The sequence below is a fragment of the Acomys minous genome (genome assembly GCF_964271855.1).
Source record: "Acomys minous genome assembly, chromosome: 1".
Classification (NCBI taxonomy): domain Eukaryota; kingdom Metazoa; phylum Chordata; class Mammalia; order Rodentia; family Muridae; genus Acomys; species Acomys minous.
The window spans coordinates 113,348,955-113,375,898 of NC_140483.1; the positions used below are offsets into that span (position 1 = coordinate 113,348,955).

General features: G+C 39.2%; 1 protein-coding gene across 1 annotated transcript in view; it reads left to right on the forward strand.

Moving 5' to 3' along the window:
• RP1 (RP1 axonemal microtubule associated) overlaps window positions 1–26,944 on the forward strand; it is a 296,647-nt gene that overhangs the window by 163,643 nt on the left and 106,060 nt on the right. The window contains exons 19-23 of the mRNA XM_084776855.1: window positions 5,266–5,465; window positions 12,219–12,305; window positions 22,955–23,087; window positions 23,750–23,901; window positions 26,218–26,372. Coding sequence (XP_084632981.1) covers window positions 5,266–5,465; window positions 12,219–12,305; window positions 22,955–23,087; window positions 23,750–23,901; window positions 26,218–26,372 — 727 coding nt within the window. The remainder of the gene's footprint in view (window positions 1–5,265; window positions 5,466–12,218; window positions 12,306–22,954; window positions 23,088–23,749; window positions 23,902–26,217; window positions 26,373–26,944) is intronic.

Sequence of the window (26,944 nt, forward strand, 5' to 3'; positions counted from 1 at the left end):
AGGGAGTGCATTGGTTAGAATAGTCACAAAGAAGTTGGGTTAGAAGGAATAGCTGAAGAGGACCACCATAAAAAAATAGGGTGGTCCTAGGTCCAAACCAAAAGGCTGACTTTCCAATTCTGTTCATTCAAAATATAAGTGTAATCACTTTAAGGTTTCTTTCAGAACTAAGCAGAAAACTACTCAAAATCTTTTTGCATAAAACAACCTTGCTTTGTGTTTTTTTTAAAGGTAGGGTTACTTTTTCTTTTTAAAATGTTATTTATACATCTGTTCTATCTATCTTCCATCCATTTATCCATTTGTCCACTCATCTACCTACCCACCCCAAAAGATGAATAGTGCTGTTTTTATAATACTATTTTCAGTTTATCTACTTTCTCTGAATATATGGGTTCTAGATTTTATTTATATGAATATTTCCCTTAAAGTGTGAATCTTAAACACTCTTGTTATGAAATAGGAGTGGTATAGAATGGCAATATTTCTTTAATGTCACTTGAAAATCTGTAAATAGTGCTTCCACTTGTTTGGACCTCTTTAAATATCTTCATCATATTTCTTCTGCATATTGTGATTATTAGAATATTTTATATATCACATTCTTTGTGTGTAAAATTTGTTTGTAATATTCTTAGTAGAAAAACAAACTTTTACCTCAATCCTAGCTAGATTTATTTATTCATCATTGATTTAGCCTGTGTTTCAATTCAGCATTCTGGCATATTGGAAGACAACTGATGCTCTGACATATTTGTTAGCTGTGTGTAAAGTTTTTGTTTCCTGTTCTCTTGTGTAAGTGCTTGCTCTATCTTAAATTGAGAACTGATAACTTTGTAATTACTCAAAATGTTAACATCAATTTAATAAGTTCGTTTCCATTTAAGATAACTATAGAGAGCATTCCTTAGTCCATTATATTTTCCACATAGTGGTGCTTTTATTGAAGTTAGGATTAAACTGGGACCATTTTTGTGATGGTGTCCTATAAAATGATAAATAGCATTTGCTTTCACTAGCTGCTTTACATTTTATTATAAAGAACCATTCTCAAAAATCAACTTGAAGTATAATACAAAGATTTATACACCCTCTCTCTATTGCTACATTCTGTTAGTGACATGCCTTCAGCTGTTTTTTTAGTCATCTACTTGTAAACGATTAAAACCAGCTTGTTTGTTTATCAATATTATCAATTGTTTTTTTCCTCCTGACTTTTAGGAGACCAATAGTCAAGAATTATTTTTTTATTTAATTCAACCTGATTGCAGTGTAATTAAAGTGTTCTGTAGTGCTTACAGAGAACAGACTTCAATCATGCAAATATCTTTTAGATTTTTATTCAGGGAAATAGTCTTGAAGATTAGTACTTAATCTAGCAGCAATCTCTTCAAATATTCTCACAGCTCTAAGTATTTTTAAACCTGTGTTGAAGAAGCAAAGCCTTTTATAGTTCGCAGATGGAGAAATTTATAGTATGAGACTAATGGACTTTGTTTCATTTCCAGAAGATCATGGCATTAGATGGCATTCATATTTAATTTATCACTGTGCAGACTTTGCTACATTATTCTGTGTTATAGATTAAACTATCAATTTTTATGAGTACACTCTCAGTCTGCGATGTGTTTGTGCAAGTGATGTAAGAACATGCTAATGTAGAGGCTCCTTAGCAGCCATCAGTTCATTTGCAGATTATATCAAACAACTAAGCTACACATACACACACACACACACACACACACACACACACACACACACACACACAAACATACACACACACATGTGAAAAACCCAGCTTACTCTGCGGACTTACAAACTACTCCCTGATTCTTGCACAAGCATGTATCTACTTCTTTTCTCCTTGCTCATGCTTTTCAGGGTCTCACATTCCTCTCCATCCTCCCCACTTGGAATATCTTATTTTATGTTCTTCAATACATTGGCACCTACACAATTTTTCCCTGGTCATGCTGGGCCTGTCATTATCTCTGTATAGAGTGTCCTTTCTATCTACTTACATACTTTAACTTCCTCTTTCTATATATAGTGACACATTGAGGTGCCCTAGGAAGTTTTTTCATACCAATTCCCCTCTTTATCACTTTCTGGTCTCCCACAATGGTACTTTACAATACTTCTTATTGTTCTTATGAGCGCATTTGCACAAAATACCAGTCCTTCGGTCCTCTCTAGGGCAAAATGTTCATTAGTTGTGTTTTGACTTTCTTCTTTTAAAGTGAAACTTATTTATCTATTCATTCATTCATTCATTTACTTATTTATTCACTTTACATCCTGATTGTAGTCCCCTCCCTCCTCTCCACCCAGTCCAACCCTCTACCACTCTTCCCCCCATTCCCCGCCCCTACTACTCAGAAAAGGGGAGCACCCCCCACTAACCCACCTCAGCACATCAAGTCATACTGAAGAATGAGATATCCTCTTCCCCTGTGGCCTGGCAAGGCACCCCACTAGGGGGAAGTGACCAAAAAAGCTAGTATCAGAGTCCATGTCAGAGACAGCTCCTGCTCCCCTTAATAGGGGACCCATATGAAGATCAAGCTACTCATTGGCTATATTTAGTAGGTGGTCTAGGTCGAGTGTATGCATGGTCCTTGTTTGGTGCTTCCATCTCCACAAGCCCCTTTGGACCCTGGTTAGTTGGCACTGTTGGTCTTCTTGTGGAGTTCCAGTCCTCTCCAAGTTCTTCTATCCCTCCTCCACTTTCCCACAAAACTCCCAATGCTTTGCCCAACGTTTGGCTGTGAGTCTCAGCATCTGTTTTGATCTGCTGCTGTGTGGAGCCTCTCAGAGGACATCTAGGCTAGATTCCTGTCTGCAAGCATAGCAGAATGTCATCAATAGTGTCTGAGATTGGCTCTTTCCCGTGGGATGGGTCTCAGGTTGGGCCAGGCATTGGTTGGACATTCCCTCAAGCAGTTAAAGGGATGAAGCAAGGTAGGAGAGGGAGTGCTGAGAGAGATGAGGGTGGAGATCAGACCTGAGGAGAGCAAGAGTGCTAGGATGGAGAGTCTGCAGAGAGAAGAGATCCCGTGGGCAGGAGCATCCCCATGACAAGCTGGAGACCTAGGACAGGATAGGCTTCTGGGAGGATATGGAAGTGACAGTAGCTGAGACTCCGCGTAGCAGGGGTCATAGAGACTGAAGAGGACACCCTCTAACCAGACAGGACTTCTAGTGGAAGGAGGAGAACACCAACACACTCACCAAAACTTTGACCCAAAATTTACCCTGCCTACAAGATATTTTTTACTTTCAGTCATTCACATTCTAAAAAGAGAGTGGTGCACCTGTCTAGTGTTCACTAAATAATATGGATTAACATTTTCTTAATGAAAGGGGTCCTTTCCAATGACTAGGATACTCTGAGTAAATAGATTATCAGTACCCTAGGGGATAATTTCTGCTACAGAATCTCTAATTTATCTTTTGATATATGATATACTGGTAGAACTTGGTTACAGTATTGAAGTTCTCATGTTCTTGAGAAGAAATGGTAAAAAGAGCAGTTTGTAGGTCCCATTAGAGCTTCTAATATTAGATTGTGTCATAAGGTTTTGTTGGCCCAGTTTCTGCAATATTTCCAGGCCATCTACCTTTAGTATTGTGCCCAAATGGCTCAGGCTCCATTCTAACTCTCCCTGGGCTGATACTCAGTGTGCACGTCTATGGTAAGTCATTAGCCTGTGAGGAAGAACCAGTTCTTGCACCTGCTTCATGGACGAAAGCCCTTGTAGGACTAATGTGATGACAGAATGATAGTGATGCTATTGTGAGTAAGAATTGTGAGTGGCACTTAGCACAAAACAACATCTTAAATCCTAACCATGACGTCTATGACCTGGTAAACGGTGTGTGCAGAACATAGCATCCACTCAAGCTTGTTTGAGTTCAGAGGCTTTGGAGTTAAGCTCTTGTGTCTTACTCATGTCACTCACACATTGTTTTAACCTCTGCCTCTTTTCTTCATCTTAAAACAGACCTCGGTTTCTGACTCACCTTAAAACATAGTAGTGCTGATTGAATGAGGATTGTGTATGACACACTTAACAGAGAGCCCAGAAATAGAATAGAGGAGAGTTGATAAGTGGTGATTGTTGGGCCTGGAAATGACTTAGTGAATAAAGTAACTGCCATGTAAGAATGAGGACGTGATCTTTACAGAACTGACTTGAAAATCCGGGATGGTGCCCAAAATCTCAGGCTTACGGGCAACCAGAGATAGGTAGTTCCGAGACACTCATTGAGTAGCTAGCACAGCCAAATCAATGAACGTTGGCTATATTGAGAGACTCTGTCTCAAAAAATAAAGATGGCAAGCAATCAAGAAAAGATACTCAATATCAAGCTCCAGCCCAAACAACACACACACACACACACACAGACACACACACACACACACACACACACACACACACACAGACACACACACACAGACACACACACAGACACACACAGACACACAGACACACACACACACACACACACACACACACACACGGGGGCCGGGGGGCGGGGGGAGGGGAGAGAAATGTTATACAGTTGAGATAAAAACGCCTGCTGTTATGTTGTCAAGGATCATTCAGGCCAAGAGAAAGTAATTTTCAGAAAGAATACATTAGAGGTTTTTAGATAGAATTTTCCATTTTAGTTAATTATTAATAATTTTCAATTAATAGTAGTATTATTTCAAAATTTGTTTACTGTAGCTATTGTCTAATTTCAAATCCTTTTTTTTTCTCTCTCTAGTCAGGTATTATTGTTATTTTTTATTTTTATTTTTTTAGAGATAGTTCTCTAGCCTTGACAGGCTACTTTTATGGTATTTTAAACCAGGTTTTAATTCATTTTGTTACTTTCTATTGTAGTTATTGATTATGTATAAAACCCTCAAAGCTAACAAGCAACTTTATGGGAAATCTATGGGCTGACAACTGTTGGATCTAGCATACCCTCCTGTGTTGTAGCACTGAGTTCAAGTGAAAGATCCCAGGCATGGAAGATGATTAGTATTTTAATGTGGTTTCTTTGCTATTGAGTCTCAGTTGCCCAGAACCTTGCTCTGATAAGATAAGCACAAATCAGTTCCCTGGAGGCATCACACACCAGCGACTCTCTGATTACACATCATCCATTCGCAGTTTGATGTTCTTTGATATTTTTGGACTCCAGTGTGACAAAGGGTTTCGTTAGCCTAGTGTACCTGATCTGCCCCTTGTGCTCTTCTCCTGTTCTATCCAGAAGAAAGAAGACACTCGTGGAGTACTGAGACACTTCAGCCAGACGATAAGTGGAAGGTGTTAGTGCTGACTGGTGATGCAGGAACTCAGGCCAATGTCATGCTGTGGGTGTATGGAGATGAAGGAGACACTGGACCAATCCGTCTGACCAAGGACAGCCCAGAGCAGCTCTTCCTTCCTGGACAAGAGGATGAGTTTCAGGTAAGAAAAATCAACAGTCATGAGCATTACAAAGACATGAAATATAGGATAGAGAGAAAGAGAGAGGAGACGGAGAGAGACACAGGGAGAGACAGAGATGGAGAGAGACTCATGGTCAGAAAGAGATACAGAAAGACAGAGATGGAGAGAGACATAAAGAGAGACAGAGAAAGAGAGAGAGACATACATAGAGAGAAAGACACATGGGGTGGGGGAGGGAGAGACTGTGTAAAATAAAACTAGTCTGTCATGATAACCATAAGTTAACTAATTTTCTACTGTAATTATCAAAGTAAACATATTTGCTCATGTCTCTTATATAAGGAAGTGAGGATGTTTGCAGAAAAAAAAATTCTGTCTTTAAAGAATTTATTTAAAGCCAATGTCCTAAAAATCATCAAGTGCAGGTCAAGTTGTACCCTGATTACAAGATCTGGGTGACTTGGAATAATGGCAGTTCTCCTTGCTACACTTGATGTGCTCTGAGACATTTCTCAGGTGAACTGCATGTGTGTGAAATCACTTCCGAGGCATCATCACAGGCCTCATTCTGAGGCCCCGACCATGACCATTTTAATTGCTCTTTCACTTAGTTCTTGCTGTGAGAGCTCTGAGCTGCGGTGGTTTGAGTACAGCTGGCTGCTTGTACAGTTTGTAGGAACACTGGCCAAATTTCAATTAGGACAGTTACGTTGCACTTTTCTAATCCTCACCCCCTGCAAAGCAGAAGCTGTATGGTTCTTCAGTGCATTAATTGAACAGCAGTTGCTCATCCTGAGAGTATCTCTTTGCCCACCAGGGAATAGAAAGTTATGGAGACCAACCTTAGTCACCAGGCTGCTAAGGCTGCCTGGGGATTCAGCACCTGGCCTCACTAAAACCAAGGTAGCTTTGTATCTTTAGCTGTGGGCTTCTAAATCTACTTTTAATCTACTTTTACAGTCATTAATGATGTTTTCCTAGTGGGACATGGTTGTTGACCGTGATGGAGGGGCACTTTGATGTGGCTCATGGTGGTCCCTTCCTATAATGTATGTTTTGAAAAATGAGTTCTTGAAGATGATAGTTCATAATTCAGAACGCATGTTAGAATAAGAGGCCCAAGTCATCTGCAGAAGCATGGTGTTCCTGGTAATACATCAAATGCCATGTGTATTGATGTGTTGATAAATTCTCTCAATGTTTTTCAAGAGAAAATTCCCTAGGGTTGAATCTTAGAGGCTCAAGATTGCACACTGGTATACCTAGAGAGCTTTAAAAACTAATGGCACCTGCCTGTACTTCCGGAGAACCCGCTCACTTTATTTGGGTGTAGCCTGGGCACTGAGGTTTTTAAAAGCTCTTTAAGTGCTTATAAAGTGCAGTCTCTAGTACTGCTTCTGGTTCCATCACTAGACTGTAAGCCAGGTAAACTGAATTGGTACTGGCTTCCTGTATACCAACATGAACTTGAATATGTCATTTAATTTCCCCATATCAGTATTCTCTTTATGTCTAGAACGGAAGCAACAACATCCATTCTTTACACATCCCGGGTGATGTGTGACAGAAAGAATATGCATAAACCTTGGGAAAGAATCCTATTTACTAAATAATAAATGTATTAGGTCAGGACAAAAGTAATTGTGGCAGTTTTTGTAGTGTTGAAAACTTACTGTGTGTTATTGGAATACCTTCTTAAATAAATAGAGTTAAATCATGCATCATTGTAATGTGTGCTCCCTTCCATTTATAATTTTGGCTAAGGACATGGTGTTTGTTTTACATTTATTTTATAGTATGGAAATGATGTCAGATAAAAAGCAAAGTTCAAGCTATATTCTTATTTGAGTCCAAAATGTGTAATAAAGCACTAGAGGGACTTGAAATATCAGGTGCTGCTATCGACTGTGTCGTGCAGTAGGGGTCCAAGTAGTTCTTGGCACGGGTGAGAACTCTCATCATCAGGAACCAGTGCTCCACCATCAGACATTCACAGTGACCAAGTGAGAGCAACTGTCAAACCCAGTCCTCTCACAACTATAGGAGAAGTAGCCGAAGAACTCAGAGGTGACCATTTGAAGCAAACTACAAAGGTGAAAATACCCAATGATTGGCTGCCCATGAGCTTTCTGAAAAAAAAATTGAACTGTCATTCTCTCTTATTTCTATTTACTAATGAATGAATTCCTGATGAGAGTGTGGTGTGTGACAAAAAGTAAATTGCGTACACCAAAAAGCTCCAAAGCATTTCCCAATGTCAAACTTGCACAAAATCAGTCAGGCCTGCAGTTGTGTCATTTGCTGTAGGACTGATCCCTGATAGCTTTCTGAATATCAGTGAAACCATGTCTGAGAAATATGCTCAGCAAAATTATGGGGTGCACGCATAACTTCAACAATGTTGGTCAATGGAATGGGCTCAGTTTTTCTCCTTGATGCCCCTCATTGGCAAGTCACTGCTTCAGAGGCTGAAAATACTGGGCTAGGAACTTCTGCCTCATCCTTGGTATCACCCTGACTTAGGCCAACAAATTACAATCTCTTCAGCATATCCATGTCTTTTTGCAGGGGAAATTTCCCACAAAGCACCAACTTCATGTTACAGGAATAAACAAATGTGTTTATTATCAACAAAAATGTATAACGGTTCCTAGTTTGCATAAGATATATTTGGGTTTAGGTATAATAAGCAAAAGTTCACAGTCTGCAAGCACAATACCTTTTGTATCAATGTAATTATAAATTGGTTGAAAACAGTAGCCCTGGGGCGCTCAAGAGCTCACAGTAGCTGAGGTTAGCTGCGTATGAGCAAGAACCTGAAATTCCCCCTTAGGGGAGCTAGATGACTATAGGCCTTTGCAGAACTTTTGGATATTTATATTTTTTTAAATTATGCTTCTTTTTAAAACATATACATTTATATTAATACACATGGGTAAAATAAACTACATACAGCATGAAGCACCACGAGACAATCAGGAATTATATAAATGTTCCATTCATAGTCATTTGGTTATTTGCATATGGCAAACTTGAAGTAAACATCTTTCCTATCTTGTTGGGTCTAATTTTCTGAATGGAGTTTAATATCTATCATATCTCATCTCTATTAACTTAAAACATATATCTTGATATAAAAACATCTTAACCCCTAACCTACTAAGCTTAATTGAAAGACTAAACTATCTGGTTTTCAAACCCATCAAAGACTTGGGAAGGGATAAAACTTAAATACTGAATGAAATCGGAGTACAGGTTAGCACCTTCCAAAATAAAAAAAAAAAATGACTGAGGCAGTTTACAGCCTGAAGAGTCACCCAACACTCTCTACAATGCTGGAACATCATCTTCAGCCTTCTTGCCCAATATATCTGACAGGCATACTTGAAAGGCAGGAACTGTAGAGGACCTGCTGACCCAGTCTTGGCAGAGTCCAAAGGCAACGCCTCACACCTCTCCTCCCAGCCCTCCAGTTCTCATAATCTTTTCATCTCCTCTTCTATGCTGGGTATATAAATATCTGGCTTAGAAATTAAAGAAGAGGAGATAAATTTATGAAGTCAAAAGGTTCAGGTACTCCAGAGAGAATAGGCAGGAAGAAATGAGGGGGGTTGGATACAATAGAATACCTTGCATGAATGTAAAAATTATCAAGGATAAATAAAATGTTTTTAATGAAAAAAAAAAAAAAACAGAGGCCCTGATGTCGGGAATGTGACATTAATATTAAGTGAACTTATCATTAGTTCCTCTCCTTTGAATGAGTTGCTTATCCATTTTCTAGTGATGAAGGCTGGGTCTAGGAAGCCTCTTGAACTCTGCAGATACGTGGACTCTGATATATTAGTATAGCTAATACCAGGAGCCTCTGTGGCTTGCAGAATATCAGGTCTCTTTCCATACCCACAGGTTCAGAATCTAAGTTTCAGTAAAATTCTTAGGTAATGTTGTATGTATATTAGAGTTTAAAAAGGCCTGGCCTGGGGATTGTGAGGCACTGAGGCCAGCACCTCTTGGTAATTGGACAATCCTATATTAGGTTTAGTTAGCTCATCGCCAATCTTTAATTTGTTGACTATTTCCTGTACTCCTTTGTGGTGCATAGTTTGCCTCTTCTGGACTGATATTTAATATTTTTCTTTCATCATTTAAGTATGCATCTAGCTGTCTTTGAGGACAGTGTGGCATATCTGATCAAATAGACTTGAGTTCACATTTTGTACTCCTAGAGCCTGACAGGGTGCATGCTTAAGGAACTTACTTAGCTCCTTTGAGCATCTTCATCCTATAAAGTAGACTCCTTGAAGAGCCTTCCTTTTCAGCAGGCTGCTGGGTCATTGGATGAAACCATGCAGTGTGGGGAACTGAGGAAGTTCTGAGTATGTCAAGTTTGGAATGGATGGGTATTACCAGCAAGAACCAACCAGGTCAAGGACCAAAGCTGTCGACCCATGGAAGTTGGCAAAGCCTTCCTCTCAAGGTAGACTCAGAGGAGCGGCATAACCTTCCTCAGGTTCATGTTCAGGTGGTTGTAGCATGTACAGAAAATATCCATTATAGCTTTCTCCCCCTGGATATTTATACCCTGAAGAGTCTTTGCTTACAGAGACAGCTCCTACAGATTAGCTAATCCTGCCTCATTGACTCAATGGTAGACTATAAACCCTACCTCCATGTTCGGCTATATATAGTAGTAAAAATGGCGATCTTTCTGTATGCTGCTGTTTGTTCATCAGAGAGCCCACACAACCTGACCAGAGATTTCTTATTTGTGCATTTGCATTTTCCTTATACCCTGACTGTCCTAGTCAGTTAATTTGTGGAGCCAAGCCCTCTGAACAGCTTTGCATATCAAGCCCTTGCATGTGGCTGTTATGGATTTCGTCATTGCACTGCGTGGGTCCTTTTTCCTGTGGTAACATGCATAAGCACGAAGTCACATGTTCTAAGTGACCTGACTGACTACTCAGATACTCATTTCGTGTCTTAGAATGTGGACAAAGGGGAATCTTACACTCAAGTCCAAATTGAATTTTAGAACAACCGAGGAACAATTAAAGGTTGATTTACCTTTTTCAGATAAAATGGGCACCAAACATAAAACAACTTTCTGCTTCCTCTCATGGAAAAAGCTATCCTACAAGCACGGGGACTCAGGGCAATTATGGAAATAAGGAAGTGCATCCCTGATTTCTCTTCTCCCAGTCAGCACTACCACAATCCATACTGATCTGGTATTACTTTGGCCCAGGGCTGTTCTAACAGCCAGTCTATAGAGAAAAACAGTGCTGGGAACTAACAAAACAAAACAAAACAAAACACCAAAAAAAAAAAAAAAATTAAAATCTCAAAGCATAACATGAAAATGAAAACATTTCAATGGCTTCAGAGTCATTTATGTGGGCCACATGCCTATAGTAGCCTTCAGCAGGATATTTTAATAAAGCTTCCTGTAGTCCAGCAGCAGTAGAGGATTGCCTAACAGTTAAGTAGCTACTCATTAAGAAATTAGTTGATCAGATGCTAAGTCATCCCAGTTCTGTATCTGAATCTATTTTATCACAGTGTAAACATCTGCTTTCAAATAGATTCTTCTCTGTTACACATTTTTCCAATGTGGGGACTTGTACCACTGTTTCCATTTTTTTTTTTAATATCTGTGACCTTGTACAACATCTAGATTTTTTGTTTTAAAAGTATTATTTCTGTGGTGGTTTGAATAGGTTCGGCCCACATAGACTCTTGCGTTTGAATGCTTGGCCCATGCGCACTATTAGGTGTGTTTTGTTGGAGGAAGCTTGTCACTGCCAGGTAGGCATTAACACTGCCCTCCTGCGTTCAAGCACGGCATTGCAGTCTCCTCCTGGCTGCCTTTGGTTCAGCATGTACAACTCTTACCTCCTTCCCCTGTCCCATGCCTGCCTGCACACTGCCATACTTCCTGCCCTAATGATAATGGAATAAACCTCTGAAACTCTAAGCCAGGCCCAATTAGAGATTTGCCTTTATAAGTTTTGCCTTAGTCATAGTGTCATTTCACAACAATGGAAACTCTTACTAAGACAATGCCCACTCAATATATAAAGCAAATATGGGCCAGAGATATATGCTGTAATTTGCTCACTTTAAAATCCCAAGCATTTCCTTTGAGCTCACAATAATTCCAAAGCCAGTTCTCCAAAATAAAAACTGAGTGAATAGACTCTTGGGTAGAGCTGTTCCTCTCCCTTGAGCTGTGATGTCTACATTTTAATGGGGGAGTTGGAGAGGATTTTCAGAGTAAGAGGAAGTTTTGGACTCACAAGTACTTTCTATAATCACGTAGGATTTCTATACATTTAACTTTAATTTCTTCTTCTTCTTCTACTTCTTCTTCTTCTTCTTCTTCTTCTTCTTCTTCTTCTTCTTCTTCTTCTTCTTCTTCTTCTTCAAACTACAGCCCATCTTTTCCTCATTGGCATGCGAAGTGTTGGTTCTGGTGAGAAATTTCTGGTTGTCCCAGAATACAGCACGCTCTTTATCCGGTTCCTTCCTCTGACTTCTTTTTGCATATTTTCAGTCAACTTAGAGGACATTTCTTTCTCATTATGTGCCCATGAGTTCCATGGACAGGTGTCTGAGAGGATTTTGTTCTGGAAGGCCTTCTAAGAGCATCTCAGCCATCAGCAACAATCAGCAAAGTAAAGTACATTTATCTGAAAAAGAGCAAGAGCATTGAGATGCCCTTAATCTGAAGTGTCTTAGTGACTTCTCCCTTCGCATTTCATGCAGGTTGTACTAAGAAGCACGGGCGAGATATACAAGATCAGGATAGGACACGATGGGACTGGCGGCCAACCGGAGTGGAGCTTACAGAGGGTAATGACTTTTCATTGTGTTTCACACTTAATGCTGATGAAGAGCGAGCAGGGCTCACAAAGAGGGGGAGATGGAAAACATTTTACAAATTGTCCAAGTAATGGAGACAAAAAGCTTGTGGACACAACACACCCTAAAGTGCTTCACTATGGTGAAATATATTCTAACAATAGTATTTTATAGTGATATTTGTAAAGGAATCTTTTATTAATGGGTCAAAAACCTGAAGAATAGCAAAATGTAAGAATCAAAGGGCATTTTTATTCTGTGATCTCTATGACGACCTTACTAGTTCATGGTCTTTACAACTTTTTTTGTGAATCCCTTCCATGTATGCTTGTATCTTCATTCTCTCTCTAAAATACACACACACACACACACACACACACACACACATATATAATCCATTTGTATATGAAATATTAATATGTGTAAATAATAAATATAGGTGTGTATAATATAAATATATTTATATTCAAATACACATCTTTTATGTTTTTAATAAAACCAAATCATCTTATATATGCACTTGGATATCCTATTTACTTATTTGTTTATAGTTATGTAAATAATATCTACTGAATGCTTGCTAGATGTTACATGCCTTAGCAAGGTTATTGTGTGTTTACTTAGCAGTAATTCCTTGATTTGACTACTATTAATGCTTCTATTTTATAGATGAGAAAACTGAGACTCAATGAAGTCATAATTTTGCTACAGTCATTTAGTAAATGGCCATTTTGTACATTGGTCTCTAGAGAATCTTAAGCATTGCCAGTGGACCATTGTTTTAAAAAATAGTAATTAAACTCTTAGAGGCCCTTAAGTAAATTATACTAAAATGATATAGTTGAACGGTAGAATGTCACTGCTTTAACATCTATATCGGCAATTGATTTCTTCACAGTGTATGGTATATTATTTAAAATATTTGTGGTCTAAAATTTGAATAACATTGATAAAATCTGACAAAATATTTTTCCATTTTAAGCATTTCACAATCTTATCTGTGATCTTTGTTATTGGGTCTCTGGCTGTCTAATGAAAGTAAATGAGAAAATGTGTTAATTTTGCTGAAATATTTGATGGATTTTTGTATGAGTTTTACTCATTACTCTCTCTCTCTCTCTCTCTCTCTCTCTCTCTCTCTCTCTCTCTCTCTCTCTCTCTCTCTGTGTGTGTGTGTGTGGTGTGTTTTTTGATGTACATGTCACAGTGTGTGGACGTCAGAGGGTAATTTTGTGTTAGATCTCTCCTTTCAACTTCATGTAGTTCCAGGCATAGAACTTAGATCCTTAGGCTTGAATAGCAAGGGTTTTTTACCCAGCAGGACCTTCTCTATACCCCTGAATCATGCTTAGCACATACCCAACACAAAGAAGTGTAGTTTGTGGCTAGTTGGTCCAGAAGTCTTCTGAGCAAATGGAACAGCCCCATTTTGTGATTGATACTGTGGAGAATGGTAGGAAATAATCAATATTGAGAAAATTCAACAGAGAGACAGGAGTGAACTTCAAAGAAGAACTACAAAACTCCTGGAGCCTTCAAATTAACATCCCAAGCTGAGCCTGTTGCCAGAGGAGGCACTAAGTTCTAGGAACCAGGACAAAGCCTATCCTTTTCCCTACTCCGTGAGAAAGGCCTCTGTGAATAGCAGAGTAGGACAGCTAACAACAGATTCAGTAAATGCATTCAGCAGCTAGAACTATAAACACGAAAGTGATATGAAAGAAGCGATGTTTTATACTCTTTCTTTTCACGTGGCTTCAAGGTTATAAGAATGGAGGTAATAAAAGCAATCTCCTCTCGTTAACCTTGTGCTCATCTTTACTCTCTGTTAGGACATGTGTGTATAGGGTGTGTTTTGCTGTTTGGGGGATGTTTTCAATCAGTAGCACTTTAGTCATGTGGGTATCTTGCTCATCATACAACTCCCACCCACTAAGTGTAGGATCCATTGCTGATTCTAGCTTGGACCAGTCATCACTGTGAAGGTTGACTGCATTTTTATTTCTGTGTTTCTTGTCATTCTTCTATGAAAAAAAGGCTTCCTCTTTCCATTGATTAAAGATTTCATTTATTTATGTAGCCAGCTTTCCATATATGTGTACCCTGTCTTTGCATATTCAGCCAACTATATGTGAAAACATTTTGAAAAAAGAATGTCTTTAGTGAAAACTCCAGACTTCTTTGGTAATTATTCCCTAAACTATCTAACAATTAGTTATATTGCATTTCATTGTATTGGTTATTAGAAATAATTACTAGATTATTTAAGCCATTTATGATGATATAGCCGGGCTCTATGCAAAATAATGTATTTATTATATGAATTTAAGCATTCGTTTATATTGGTGGGTCCTTGAACCAATCTCTGGCATTTCAGAGGTGCCTACACCAGCAAAATCCTATTTTAGGCTTATCTATTCTGATTGTGACTTATTTTGATGCTGAAATTATCCTTGACCCTTTAAGCATCTATATCCTTTTGGCATGTTGCTATCCATTTTAAGAAGGATTCTTTACTTTATCATATAAAAATATGTTTTGGGCTTCTTCAGTTGTTCTTTTGTCAAGTCTTGGAATCAGCTGTATTTTTAAGAAACCCTAGCAGAGAAGGGTATTAAGATAAAAAGGTATTTATATAAAACAACCTAAAAAGTTACTTTCCATTAATGCCTAAGCCCTGAGGATACTTTTTATATGATCTCCTGGATGTGCTTTTATAAGATATTCCATAGTGAATGTTTCCATGGTAAAATATGCTTCTACAATACCACAGAGCTTTTTATTCCTATCCCATCCCATCCCGTCCCATCCTGTCCCGTCCCGTCCCGTCCCATCCCATCCCATCCCATCCCATCCTATCCTATCCTATCCTATTCTATTCTTGCAGTAAGAAAGGTAAATGTATTTTTTTTGGAGTGGTTGGGAGGGACTTGTGGAGAGAGGACCTTGGAGAGTAGAGAGGTGTGGATGAGGGCACAGCTAGGGGAGATGCAGTAAATGTTGTGTAGAGGCTGTGTCTCTCCATTAATCAGTGATGGGCACAGTTGTCATGAAATGTTTCTAGTCACATATTTAAGTGGCATATTTTCCATGGCAAGTGGAATTATCTGTTATTAAAGTAGCTAAAACAGCTTCCTTGTACTTGAATGATCTTTTGACAGAATGGAATTTGGCAGACACATGTTCCTTGACTTTACTAAGGTAGATTGTGCTGATAAATGTAGAGGTTTTTTTTCCGCCACCATCTCTTACAGAATTACTTAGCTGTGTAGAAACAGTCCTGTGCAAAATGTTGTCATTGTCTGTCTGACAAATAATCTTTTTGCTTGGAGCTTCATGATTTCACCGGACATTTATCACTAAGCAAATCTTTATCATTCACAAGCTTTGCTCAGTATCATAATGCAGTCATTTTTGTGTCCTCTCTGTAGGTCCTCTTAATATTTTTTCACATATAGCAAGGACTAGCCATACTAATTTTCTGTTTTAGGACAGATAAGCCATGGTAATTTCATTTCATACTCTAACATGTCACAGTTTGAGGAGGAGAACTGTAGCTTTTTTCCTTGGACTTCAATGTCAAAATAAATAACAGCACAAATTGCACTCATAGGCCAAAATGTTTCAAGTATTGGGAGTGCAACTCATTGTAAAACATGTTTTGACTTGATGTTTGAGTTTTCTAAGATGACACAGGTGTAGTTGTCTTCAAGAGATCATTCCAACATTGACTTAACTGTGCACTTAGGCTTTTCTTGAAGATGCAATATTAATTTTCATAAGCCAGTATAATTCCCTCCATCCTGAAAAGTTTTTGGTGGAGAAGAATTGGTTCCTCTCCTTCTCTGAGGTTCTGAGTATAAAGGTTGAGTGACTGAGGTATTATAACCTAGATGTTCAGTTCCACTGCTAATTCAGCCATTGGAAATGTTGCTGTGTCTCTCAGCTATTTTATGGCTTTAGATATTTGTCTACTGGATATAATCTCTTAAATTTAGAGTTTCTGAGAGACAAAGTATTTTTATAGAAATGTCTTGTGAAACCCTTCGCATTTGGGGCTATGATTCACCAAGGAGAGCTCTGCAAACAAGCTGCAGTTTCTATTGAAGTAGTTCCTAGACCTTTCTGTTCCTTTAGGAAACTAAAGCAAGTTCTGCATATTTTATTGTGAAGACAGTGTGTATTTTCTGCATTGTTATTTTTAAAAGGAAAATGAATAGTTTGTATTAAAATGTAAACTACATCTAAAAGTTCATTCCTTGCCTTTCCCTCATTTGACATTGAAGTTTCATGCTAGTATGCAGTTCCTCAGTTCTGTTGACTGTGGTGTAGTGTTCACACTCAGCAGTTCTATCTCAGAGCTAGAGCAAGAGTCAAAGCCATAGATCTTTTAATATACATAGACTAATATGAGGCCGTGCTTCAGTATGAAAGCCAGGAGAAAATGTTCTTATGAATTAAATGAGAGGTTTGTTTCGATAATGATCCATGGCAGCCTTTAATAGACTGAGGAAATCTGAGCATCTGCCATCATTAGGTCTTGTCCCCTGAGATTCCTTCCCCAGCTGGTAAGGATGCTCTGCTTACCATCAATAGCATCATGTGATTACCAAGGAATTCACTTAGAACTCGCTATTGTTTGGGGCAAGCCAGTGAGTCTGGCAAGTGTTTGCAGAACTTGCTAAGAGTTTTGAGATAAAAATCAATAAAACACCAAACTTAAATATTAAGGACCAGTCACTTGTTTCCTGACATTTTGACAGTTGAGAGCTATCTGTCTATTAGGGGCGTGGGATATACACTGTCACTCTTTTCTTTCTCTTTGACAACAAATATTAGGGCATTTTGGAGATCTGACCTCCATTTTCAGCTATATTGATACATGTTGACCAACTATGCCAGTCAGTGCGCATTCTATAATAATAGAATGTTAATTTAGATGATTGAATTGATTGTAGTTTAACTTTTGAGCAATGTGGACTCAAAAAAGGCTATAACTGAACAGAGTCAAACAGAAATTAACTCTGACTATTGAGGAAAGAAAGAAGTGTTGTCAAATAAAATTTATGACTGCTTTTAATCTTTGTTTTTTTTTTTTTTAAATATTTCCATCTCTGGAGCTTGCTTCATTTCCAATCAAGTTATAAGCTTTAGAAATAAAGGCAAAAGCATAAAAGACGTCATTTTCTAGGGTTTCTCTAAATTTGGGGAGGGTAAGTGTTATTGTGCCCTATCCCTCCTATTCTACACACAAGTGAAAGGATTACATGAAACTCTTTCAAGTCATTGTCACCCACCCACAGCCCACTTCTCCTCAGGCTTACTCACGTGAATAGATGGAGTCACCCTCCAGCAATTCAGAACCCTACACAGTCTCCGGAATTAGTTACTTCACACACTCCCTAAATCCCAGGACTATCAGTGGCCTCACTGCTAAAACGTATCTCTATTTTATCTATCTTTCCATCATATTATCATCATTTTAGCCCAAGTTCCATTTTTTGTTTGTTTTCTTTTTGCTGAAGGTCTCCTATATTATCTCTTCAGCTTCTTTCCCCAAACATTAGTATGCAGGCTTCAGAGAGCAGACATGATCCTTTAAAAAAAAAAAAATCACATCATCTCCATCTCCAGATAGCCCTGTTCACTCCTGTGACCTCGTTGTCCTTGATCTAGGCACTCAAGCCTCACTGGTCTCAAGCTGCAGACTGCCCTTTGACTCAAAACTGAGACTGAGCAGCCAGTGGCTTTCAATGGTATTAATCCTTTTTCTTTTGTATGTAACGCAACTCTTATCTGATCTCCTTGTTTTTTGTCTGAACCCCATTGGAAAGTGCTTAACAGAATAGGAGCTATGCCATAGATTCTCAACCTAGATGAATGCTCGCCGGGCCAACATTCATGGAATTAATACATTGGCAAAATGAATATTGACATGTAAGAAATATGGACAAAATATGCAAAATACTTTGTAAGTTCATTAATTAAAGTTAATTAAAGGGAAGTCATACAGTATTGCTTGGAATATCATGGCTCAGCTATGGATGTACATGACAAATAGGTAAAGGGAGATTCTATAATACCTCGCTCATCCACACTTCAAGAGGCCAGATTGGCCCAGAGCTCTTCTCTTACCTGCAAGCTGCCTTTGCTACACAGTGCTTACATAAATTGACTCAAATAGGATAACACCCTCTGGAAACCTTTTGAGCCTTTGAGTTGTGTCAAAGGTTTAGTGAATCTGTTCGCACTTTCACTATATAAAACGATAATATAGTTGGTATGGACCGCAGGAAATATTTAGACTGAATTGAATCATCTCATAAATATCTCCATGTCCTTTTATTTTTGGTTACTTCTTCATTTCAGCATGCTAGAAAGAGCCACTGAAAGAAAAGATCAAGGAGTGAACTACATAAAGCAAGGAAAATAGTTTTTGGCTTAGTGAGCAGCAGGAAGACCAGATTTTTTTCCCCCCAGAAAATCTGTAGTCAAATGTTTAATCTCAGAAGACTCCAACAATTTATAGACACACTCTCAAAGCGGTGCTAAAGATAAATGTGTGCATTTGAGAGAGTCACCATCCATCCCCGATGCTTTGTCCAGTGCTTGTAACTAATGGGAACAGCAGAGGTGCAGGAGGAAATGCAAGTCTTCTGAATCCAGGGCTGACATTGCTCCTGATTTGCGAGGACATTTAAAATGTTCTCAAGGACCGTTAAGGTGTTATGGCTTTTCACATTCTGACATCAGAAAGAAAACCCTAATCCCTGACCTTGGCCCTGGTTCTCCCCATCAGATCTTGTAGCATAAATATCGTATCTTCCACACTTCAAATGTTCGTCAAGTGTGTTGGTATATAGTTGGCTTCATATTTAAAGTTTCCCCTGCATAGAACTAGGAAGATATTAGAAAAGAGCCCCAAACATCTCAAAAATTTAAAATTCTAATCTCATTTTGAATTTTAAAAGCGACTTTGGATCTTTTCCAGTGAAACACTTTATTTATTTATCTACCTATTTTTTTTAAAAATTGAACATTGTAGGCTTTAGATTTTTTCAAAGCCTATTTTATTTGGGGTTCTTTAATGCTTATACCTCCCTTGCAACCCAAATACCATAGATAAGAGAGAAAAGAGGTTAATGGGAACAGGAGACCTTTTCAGACACGTAGACCTTTTTAGACACAGTTCCTTGGAGCAATTCCACTCTTCGTTGTCAGGATTCCAGCAGACCCGTTAAAGAGCAAACCAGCAATTCAGCAAAGATGACTACAGCCACAGCAGCTGGAACCCAGAGCCTCAAAGCATTCTCTGGAGCGTTTCTCTCTAGGAATGTCTCAAAGCAGAGTGATGCATAGCCAAACAACGGGAAGCAATACCAAGACCAAAAAGCCAAGCCTTTGGTTTTAGGATATATATATATATATCCTCTCAGAGTTCATAGTAGGATATTTATCAGTTGGCAAAGATCATGCCACCAACCCCCTACAAGAGGCAGTTCCTCTTTTAGTAGACAAAACACCACGTGTCCTCTCACAAGTCTGTTTCCAGTGGACAAATACCATACACCCTTACACAAGTCTGTTTCACACCCCACTCTTAGGATCAAAACAAAAACATGTTTACATCCACTACAGAACATAAGATTCTTTTCTCACACAGTATATCTTGAGTAGTTTCCCTTCTCTCTATTTTTCCCAGTTCTTCCCCATATCCTCTCCTATTCAGATCCACTCCTTTTCTGTCTCTCATTAGAAAAGAACAGGGTTCTAGAAGATAACAATCTACATGACAAAATAAGATAGATAAAAATAAAACTAAAGCCATTGCATCAAGGCTGAACATGGCAACACAACAGAAGAAAAATATTACCCAAAATAGACACAAGAATTAGAGACCCATTCATTCACACACATAAGACTTCCATAAAAATACTTATCTGAAAGCTATAATATGCTCAGAGAACCCGGTACAGATTCATGGATGCTCTGTTCTTGCTGCTTCAGTCTCTGTGAGTTTTTATAAGACTTACTCAGTTGATTCAAAGAGCCTTGTTCTCTTGGTGCCCTCTATCGCCTCTGGCTCTCATACTCTGCCTCCTCTTCAGTGGGGTTCCTTGAGCTCTGAGGGGAGGGATTTGATGGAGACATCCCATTTAGAGCTGTGTGTTCTAAAGTCTCTCTCAGCACAATGACTGACTGTGGCTCTCTGTATTTGTTCCCGTCTGCTGCTCCTCTTTGATGATGGCAGAATACGGTACCAATCTATGAGTATGGGTTATCAAAAAATGGGCATGTGATTCTTTATGTAGTTGGAAAGATGAACAATTGTGAAGTTCCTTCTAGATGACTTGTTCTGGTCTACTGGGACATGAAGACAATGGCTCATATCATTAGGTGTCATTTTATTGGTTTTGTTTTTGTTGTTGTTGGTTTTGTTTGTTTGTTTGTTTTGTTTTTTGACCAGTACTATATTGTTCCAATCTGTGGAGTGGGCCTTAAGTCAAATCAGACACTGGTTGGCTATTCCCACAAATTCTGTGCCATGATTGCCCTAGCATATCTTGTAAGGAGGACATACGGTAAGTCAAAGTTTTAGTGGTTGGGTTGGCTTCTCTTTTCGTAGCCTACAGAATCTAGAAAAAAAAAACCCATCCTGAGCGAGGTAACCCAGATCCAGAAAAACAAATATGTATTCACTTATATATGGATATTATCCATTAAAAATTATAACCAACCTGCAATCTGTAGACACAGAGAGGTTAGGTACAGAGAAAGGTACAAGGGACATGAATCTCCCTTGGAGGGGCAAATATAATGGATTTTATGGGTAGACTAGGGGCAGGGTGAGGTGTGAATTGTAGGATCTGGTGGGAAGGGAGATGGGACATAGGGTTGAGGAAGGGATTGTGGGGAGAGACACTTAGAATTGAGAGGCATTTGAGGGGTGGTATGGAAAGCTAGTTCTATGATCTATGAAGGTGACCTGAATGAGGTCTCCTAATAATGGAGGTGACCAAATCCTAGGTGGCCATTTCTTGTCACCAAATCAGTCTTCCAATATTGGGATTGGGTTGCATTCAATTGAGTTGTTAGCCAAGAGTAGGAAGGGTTGGGGGGCAGGGGTCCCATGGAACTCCCCAAATAATCCAGGCTGTTTCTAAGACAATAGATGGCTCATTGCAAACTGTATGAGGGGAGGGGAGGCACATTGCTGAAGACAATATCCATACAACTCATTGCACATGGAGAAATATGCTAGAACCTATATGATACCTTCACCCCAACATTCTAGTATTTTTGATGTAGGAGACTTTGACTTCTTAAAAAGAGATTGAACCATAGTTAACATAGGTGGAAAATGTAATCAGTCTAGATGCTATCAGCTGATGATTGAATAATGAATGATCATGTGGTACATTCATACAAGGCAAATTTTTCCATCACTTGTTCAGTTTGCAGGTAAAGAGAAGGGAAAACAAATGTATTAAAGGAGATAATCCAAGAAGAGGAAAACAAATGGCACACGCTCTCTTTCATGTGTTAGTCCTAGCTTCGTATCTCTAATTTTTGTGCTCAACTTGAAATCCTTGTAGATGCCAGGAATTCAGACATTATCCACTGGGAGGGGACACTTTAAGGGAGGTGGGTTAGTAGAACTACATAATATGGCAGTGTTAGAATAAAACAGACTGTGGGTTCTAGCAGTAGAGTCTCAGAAGAAGTCCTAGGAAATGGCTGCAGCTGCTCCTACAGAGAAAGGCAAGCAGTGGCGACAGAGAGAGACGAGGCCTTTTAGAGACCATCACATGGGGTCTTATCAGAAGATGGCCATTTTATCCCTATGTATTTGGAAAGGCAAACAATTGTGAAATTCCTTCTGGAAGAACTGAGTTGGTCTACTGGAAAATGAAGACAAAGCCATGGGGAAATAGCCCAAAGGAGCAAGGCTTCTGAGGATCATCTGATAGTGGGGAGGCAAAGCCTCCCTGAAGCCACGCGAGGAGGAGAAGGCATTGTGCGGCTTCTCCACAGCCTGTATCTGTTAGAATGAGCGTCCAAGGCATGAGAAACGTTAAGACACTCTGTTGTGTGGCTTGCTCTGGTGGTTAAGATGAACACAGATTCTTCTTTCTGGTTTCTCCAGTAATTTACTCTTTCGGTAGTTGCCACAGGTAGAATTGACTCAGAATTCAATTGGACAGAGTCCATTTCAAATGCCCAAAGTTTCCGTTTTCCTTCCTTCCTTCCTTCTTTCTTTCTTTTAATATGGAACGCTTCACGAATTTGCGTGGCATCCTTGTGCAGGGGCCATGCTAATCTTCTCTGTATTGTTCCAAATTTAGTATATGTGCTGCCGAAATGAGCACTCCGTTTTCTTACAGATAAAATTGTAAGAATTTTATCCACCTGTTCGGTGATGGTTAAAAGACTAATTTTTTAAAAGATGAAAATAAGTTATTTAGCATATATTTGTCAAACAAAGATCTGATCAATGCGTCTAGTGAAACGCTGCTAACAGTCACCCTACTGCCACCACAGTGGCCACTTTGAGCAATCCCTGTAGTGGGTCTTGTATGTAGACATGGATGGAAAATTTATAACCCACTCTATTTGACCCTTGTTCCTTTTAATCCCAGGTGACAATGGAACATATGAAGAGCAAGAAAACCCTAAATTTTGTTGCAAATGTGTGGCTCTCTCGGAACCGGGCAGATGGGGACCTTGTCTGTGAGCTTCCTGTAATGAAGGATGGAGAGCCTGTTTTGCCATGTATGTTGTGAATCTTTGGTCACATGTATTACATATATTGACTATTTTGCTTGAGTTTACTTTTGAACTATGGATTTGGAGAATGATTTTTTTTCTGCTTCTCAGATTCTTGTTTTACTCATTAAGATGTAGCTTATTCGGGATCACAACCTTAACCACTGATGAATACGGGATTAAACATATCTCAAAACGGTTCTTAGGTCCAGTGATACTTACAAAAGCTAAGGCTGTGGAGATAAGAAATGTCATCCATGTGCCATCTTTGTCTGGCTTTTCTAGAGCCAGGTGGCCCCTCACTCATCACTACAATCCTGATTTATTTTCTCAGAACAGCTGGCATTATTTAAACATTATAATGTTTAATGCAAAATAAATGCATTAAACTAGTAGTGTTTGCATGATTAGGATAAAATATATTTCTATGTCATCTGTATATTAGACTTTTAAGCAATATTTTTGTTTCTCTATCTGAAAAATGTCTACTTAGAAGTGAAATTAAAATCCAAGGGTCAAAGGATTTTCAATAGGCTGAAAATACAGACAGCAGATTTGCAGTATAAGTTTTCTAGCTATTTCCTGTGGACATTTAGATCTGGACTCTGTTTCCTTGGATTCTAAGGTAACAGGTTTCCTCTTGATTTCTCTCCCCATCACTTTATCAGTGGTGAGATACCATGTTGATGTGTATACCGGGCAGTTGAAACAGGCAGAAACAGAGTCTGAAGTCTCCCTCTGCCTCTATGGGGAAAAGGGAGACTCCGGCCTTCGACTGTTGCACAGATCCAACATGCCAGTACGTTTTCAAAGAGGACAGGTGAGTTTGTGCAAAGCTCTCTCTGATGTGACCACATGAACTTTAAAAAGGGAAAAGTGCTTGGCAGTCTTCAGCTGGGCTTCAGAGCAGCTTTACTTTAAGTGTTCTGACTTTACTTACCCAAGGGTCTTAGTTATGTCCATTTTCAAAGGGTTCTTTTTAAGGATATTGTTGAATGACAAGTGGGATGTGCTAAATGTATAGTGAACAACATAGCAAAATAAATGCATTAAACTAGTAGTGTAAGAAAAAGAACAAACAACGTTGGAAAGATTTAAAGGAGAATATGTGTGGCCATGCCCCTAGTGGACTCAAGGCATTGTTCTAGGACAATTATTTTCAACCTTCCTGATGCTCAGACCCTTTACACTGTCCCTCATGTTGTGGTGACCCCCAACCTTACAACTAGAATGAAAGAAAGGCCTCTGTTCAGCCCCTGTGTCCTGTATAAGCACATGCATTTGAACATTTGGGAGCTCTCTATGGGCATCTGCGAACCTGGCTGTATTTGGGAAGAAGACACTATTTGGAAGTAGGAATTCACATGGGAAGATATCCAAAGATGTATTCGTAAGGAAAAAGGCACCTTGAACCAGTTTGATGCTCCCATTCTCAGACTTGTATGTTTGCCTTGTGAATTATAAAACATCATAGAAAGAGAAACTCACCTGTGACTTTTACTTATGAATGTTATAGAAATGGTTCCATTGTAATAAGTAGAACAGTGAGTTCTGGTTGCGTGAGACCAAAAATACGATGCCCAACTTTTGCTTTCCCATATGAACTAATTCATAGCAGAAACAATAGCTTACTTATTACATTATCAGTCTTACTTTAAGTGCTCAAGGGCCAACGTCCTCTGAATTAATTGGCTAGTTTTGCATAAGGTCCAGACTCTGCCATCCTCCAGCTTTCTAATGAATAATGAGGGCACCATTGCACCAAGCGGACATGTTCTGCAGCAGCACAGCAGCAAGGAAACTAGTCAAGATGACAGGCTGGAAATTTAGAAGTCATCTTGATGGTTGGTCTTCTTAATCCACCTCTATGGGCTGCGTTTCCCATAGAGTTGGGATGCTGCACTGTGGGATGAAACTTGAATAGGAGGCATCGTTGCTCTCTGAATAAGGAGGAGTCAAAGTGTAAATTTAATGGTATCATCTTTAAAATCTAGAACCAGAGACAAATAAATGTTTTTCTTCCCAGGTACATTTTAGAACGTATCCTTTAAAAAATGTTTTCTTCAATGAACAGCATATCAACCAGCGTGATACCATGCCAACCAGCATTAAGAAGTCATCTGGCCATGCGGCAAAAAGTGACACTTACTATGAAATATCCCCTTGAAAAGTTTCTGGACAGTGCAGGAAGTTTCCATAGCATATTCAGGAGGGTTCACAACACATTCTCACTAAAATTTGTGCGGCCTTGGGCTGGGGTCTGGCTGAAGCAAGAGAGGGTTTTTATTTGTTTGTTTGCTTGTTGTAATATTAACCAACAGATCAGACTCAGGAGTGTATTTGCAGTGGCTAAGTTGAATTAACTTAGTGATGCTGTACATCACAGCTAGTACCACTTAGCCCTGAAAGGCATCGCAGGCAATACTGAGTTCCCTTTTAACCAGGAAATAGAGCAACAGTAGCTAACAGACAGCGGCCATTTCTGAACACTTGTAAAATTTAATTAAATTCGTGACCCTTTCCTCAGATAAACCAACCATCTTGAGCAGGCCTGCGGGGAGGAGTTCTCTTTATTCTCACCAGCAGAACATTTCATCCAGGTCCTGCATCTATAAAAAGTGTCAGCACATTCTTGATGTGATAGCTCTTTAGGAATGAAGATTACAGGGTCCACTCTCACAACAAACTTCAGAACACACACTACCTTTTCAAAGGAGGGCCCATGAGGGGTATTACTGAAGAAAGGAGGGCAGGAAAGTCAGAAGGTCAGAATTGTACCCCTTGTCTCTGCACGTATCAGCACACGTTTCAAGGGCCACGCTTTGCACTTTCTAAGCAGCTTCTTCTCAGGGTCTGCAGCTAGAGACCCCTTTGTTAGTTGTATGTTTCTTTTCTTTTTCTTTTTTAACTACATCTGAAAGGACAATGAAGAAAAATAAAAATTGGAAAGAAAGAACATACTTTTAATAGATAGAAAGTAATTTGCGTATATTTCCCTCATTGCCCTTCTGCTTTTAACTGTGGTAAGATTTTTCTCTCTTCAAGCGCTGTGCTGCTCCTGGCAGCCTCGGGTGACTCTTATTGCCAGAATTTGTCATTTGTTGGATTCTAGTCATTCCCATGGGTTTCTTCCCAGGTTGACACATTTCAAATAGAAGCAGTGTCTCTTGGAAACCTGCAGAAGGTGCTGTTGCACTGTGAGGCCAGTGACAAATCCCAGTACTGGTACTGCGAGAAGATCATTGTCAAAGAGCCAAACACCATGTCAGAATCCATCTTCACCTGTGAAAGGTAATGTGGTCTTGATGTTCTTTGGGAGTAAGATGCTGAAACTGAGCCAGTGTGTGTCCCCCGAAGGTCATGGGTCCTGTCCTTCCCTGGGATTGAGCATCATGGGCCACTCATTGATAGCTCATTAAATGCTCTTTCACTGTGAATTTTATATTCTATTTTTTTACTGTCTGCTTGATGTATCACAAAAGGGTCCAATGTTTAACCCTGGAAAGTATGATGTTAATAGTAAGAATGTTTGTTGAAATAATAGTATCTTTACTAAAATTGTAGAATTAAAGCAATTTTATAAGCAATGAAGAACGGAGTCTAGCGGCAACTTCCAGAACAGAAAATACAATAGACAAAGATTCACACCCAGATAGTTCATGCTCTTTCCTGGGTGCTGATGGCAGTTCCCTCTCTCCAAAAAAATTCCACATCGCCTTGTTTAGAAAGGGGCATTTGTTTATACAGCCTTAGTCTTCAGATGTTTTCCTAGACTTTCCACCTCAGAACTCCTAGGCTTAAATATGACATTCTGTCAGAGATCTAGCAGAGGGGAATAGGATGAAAGAGGGAGAGAGGGTGGG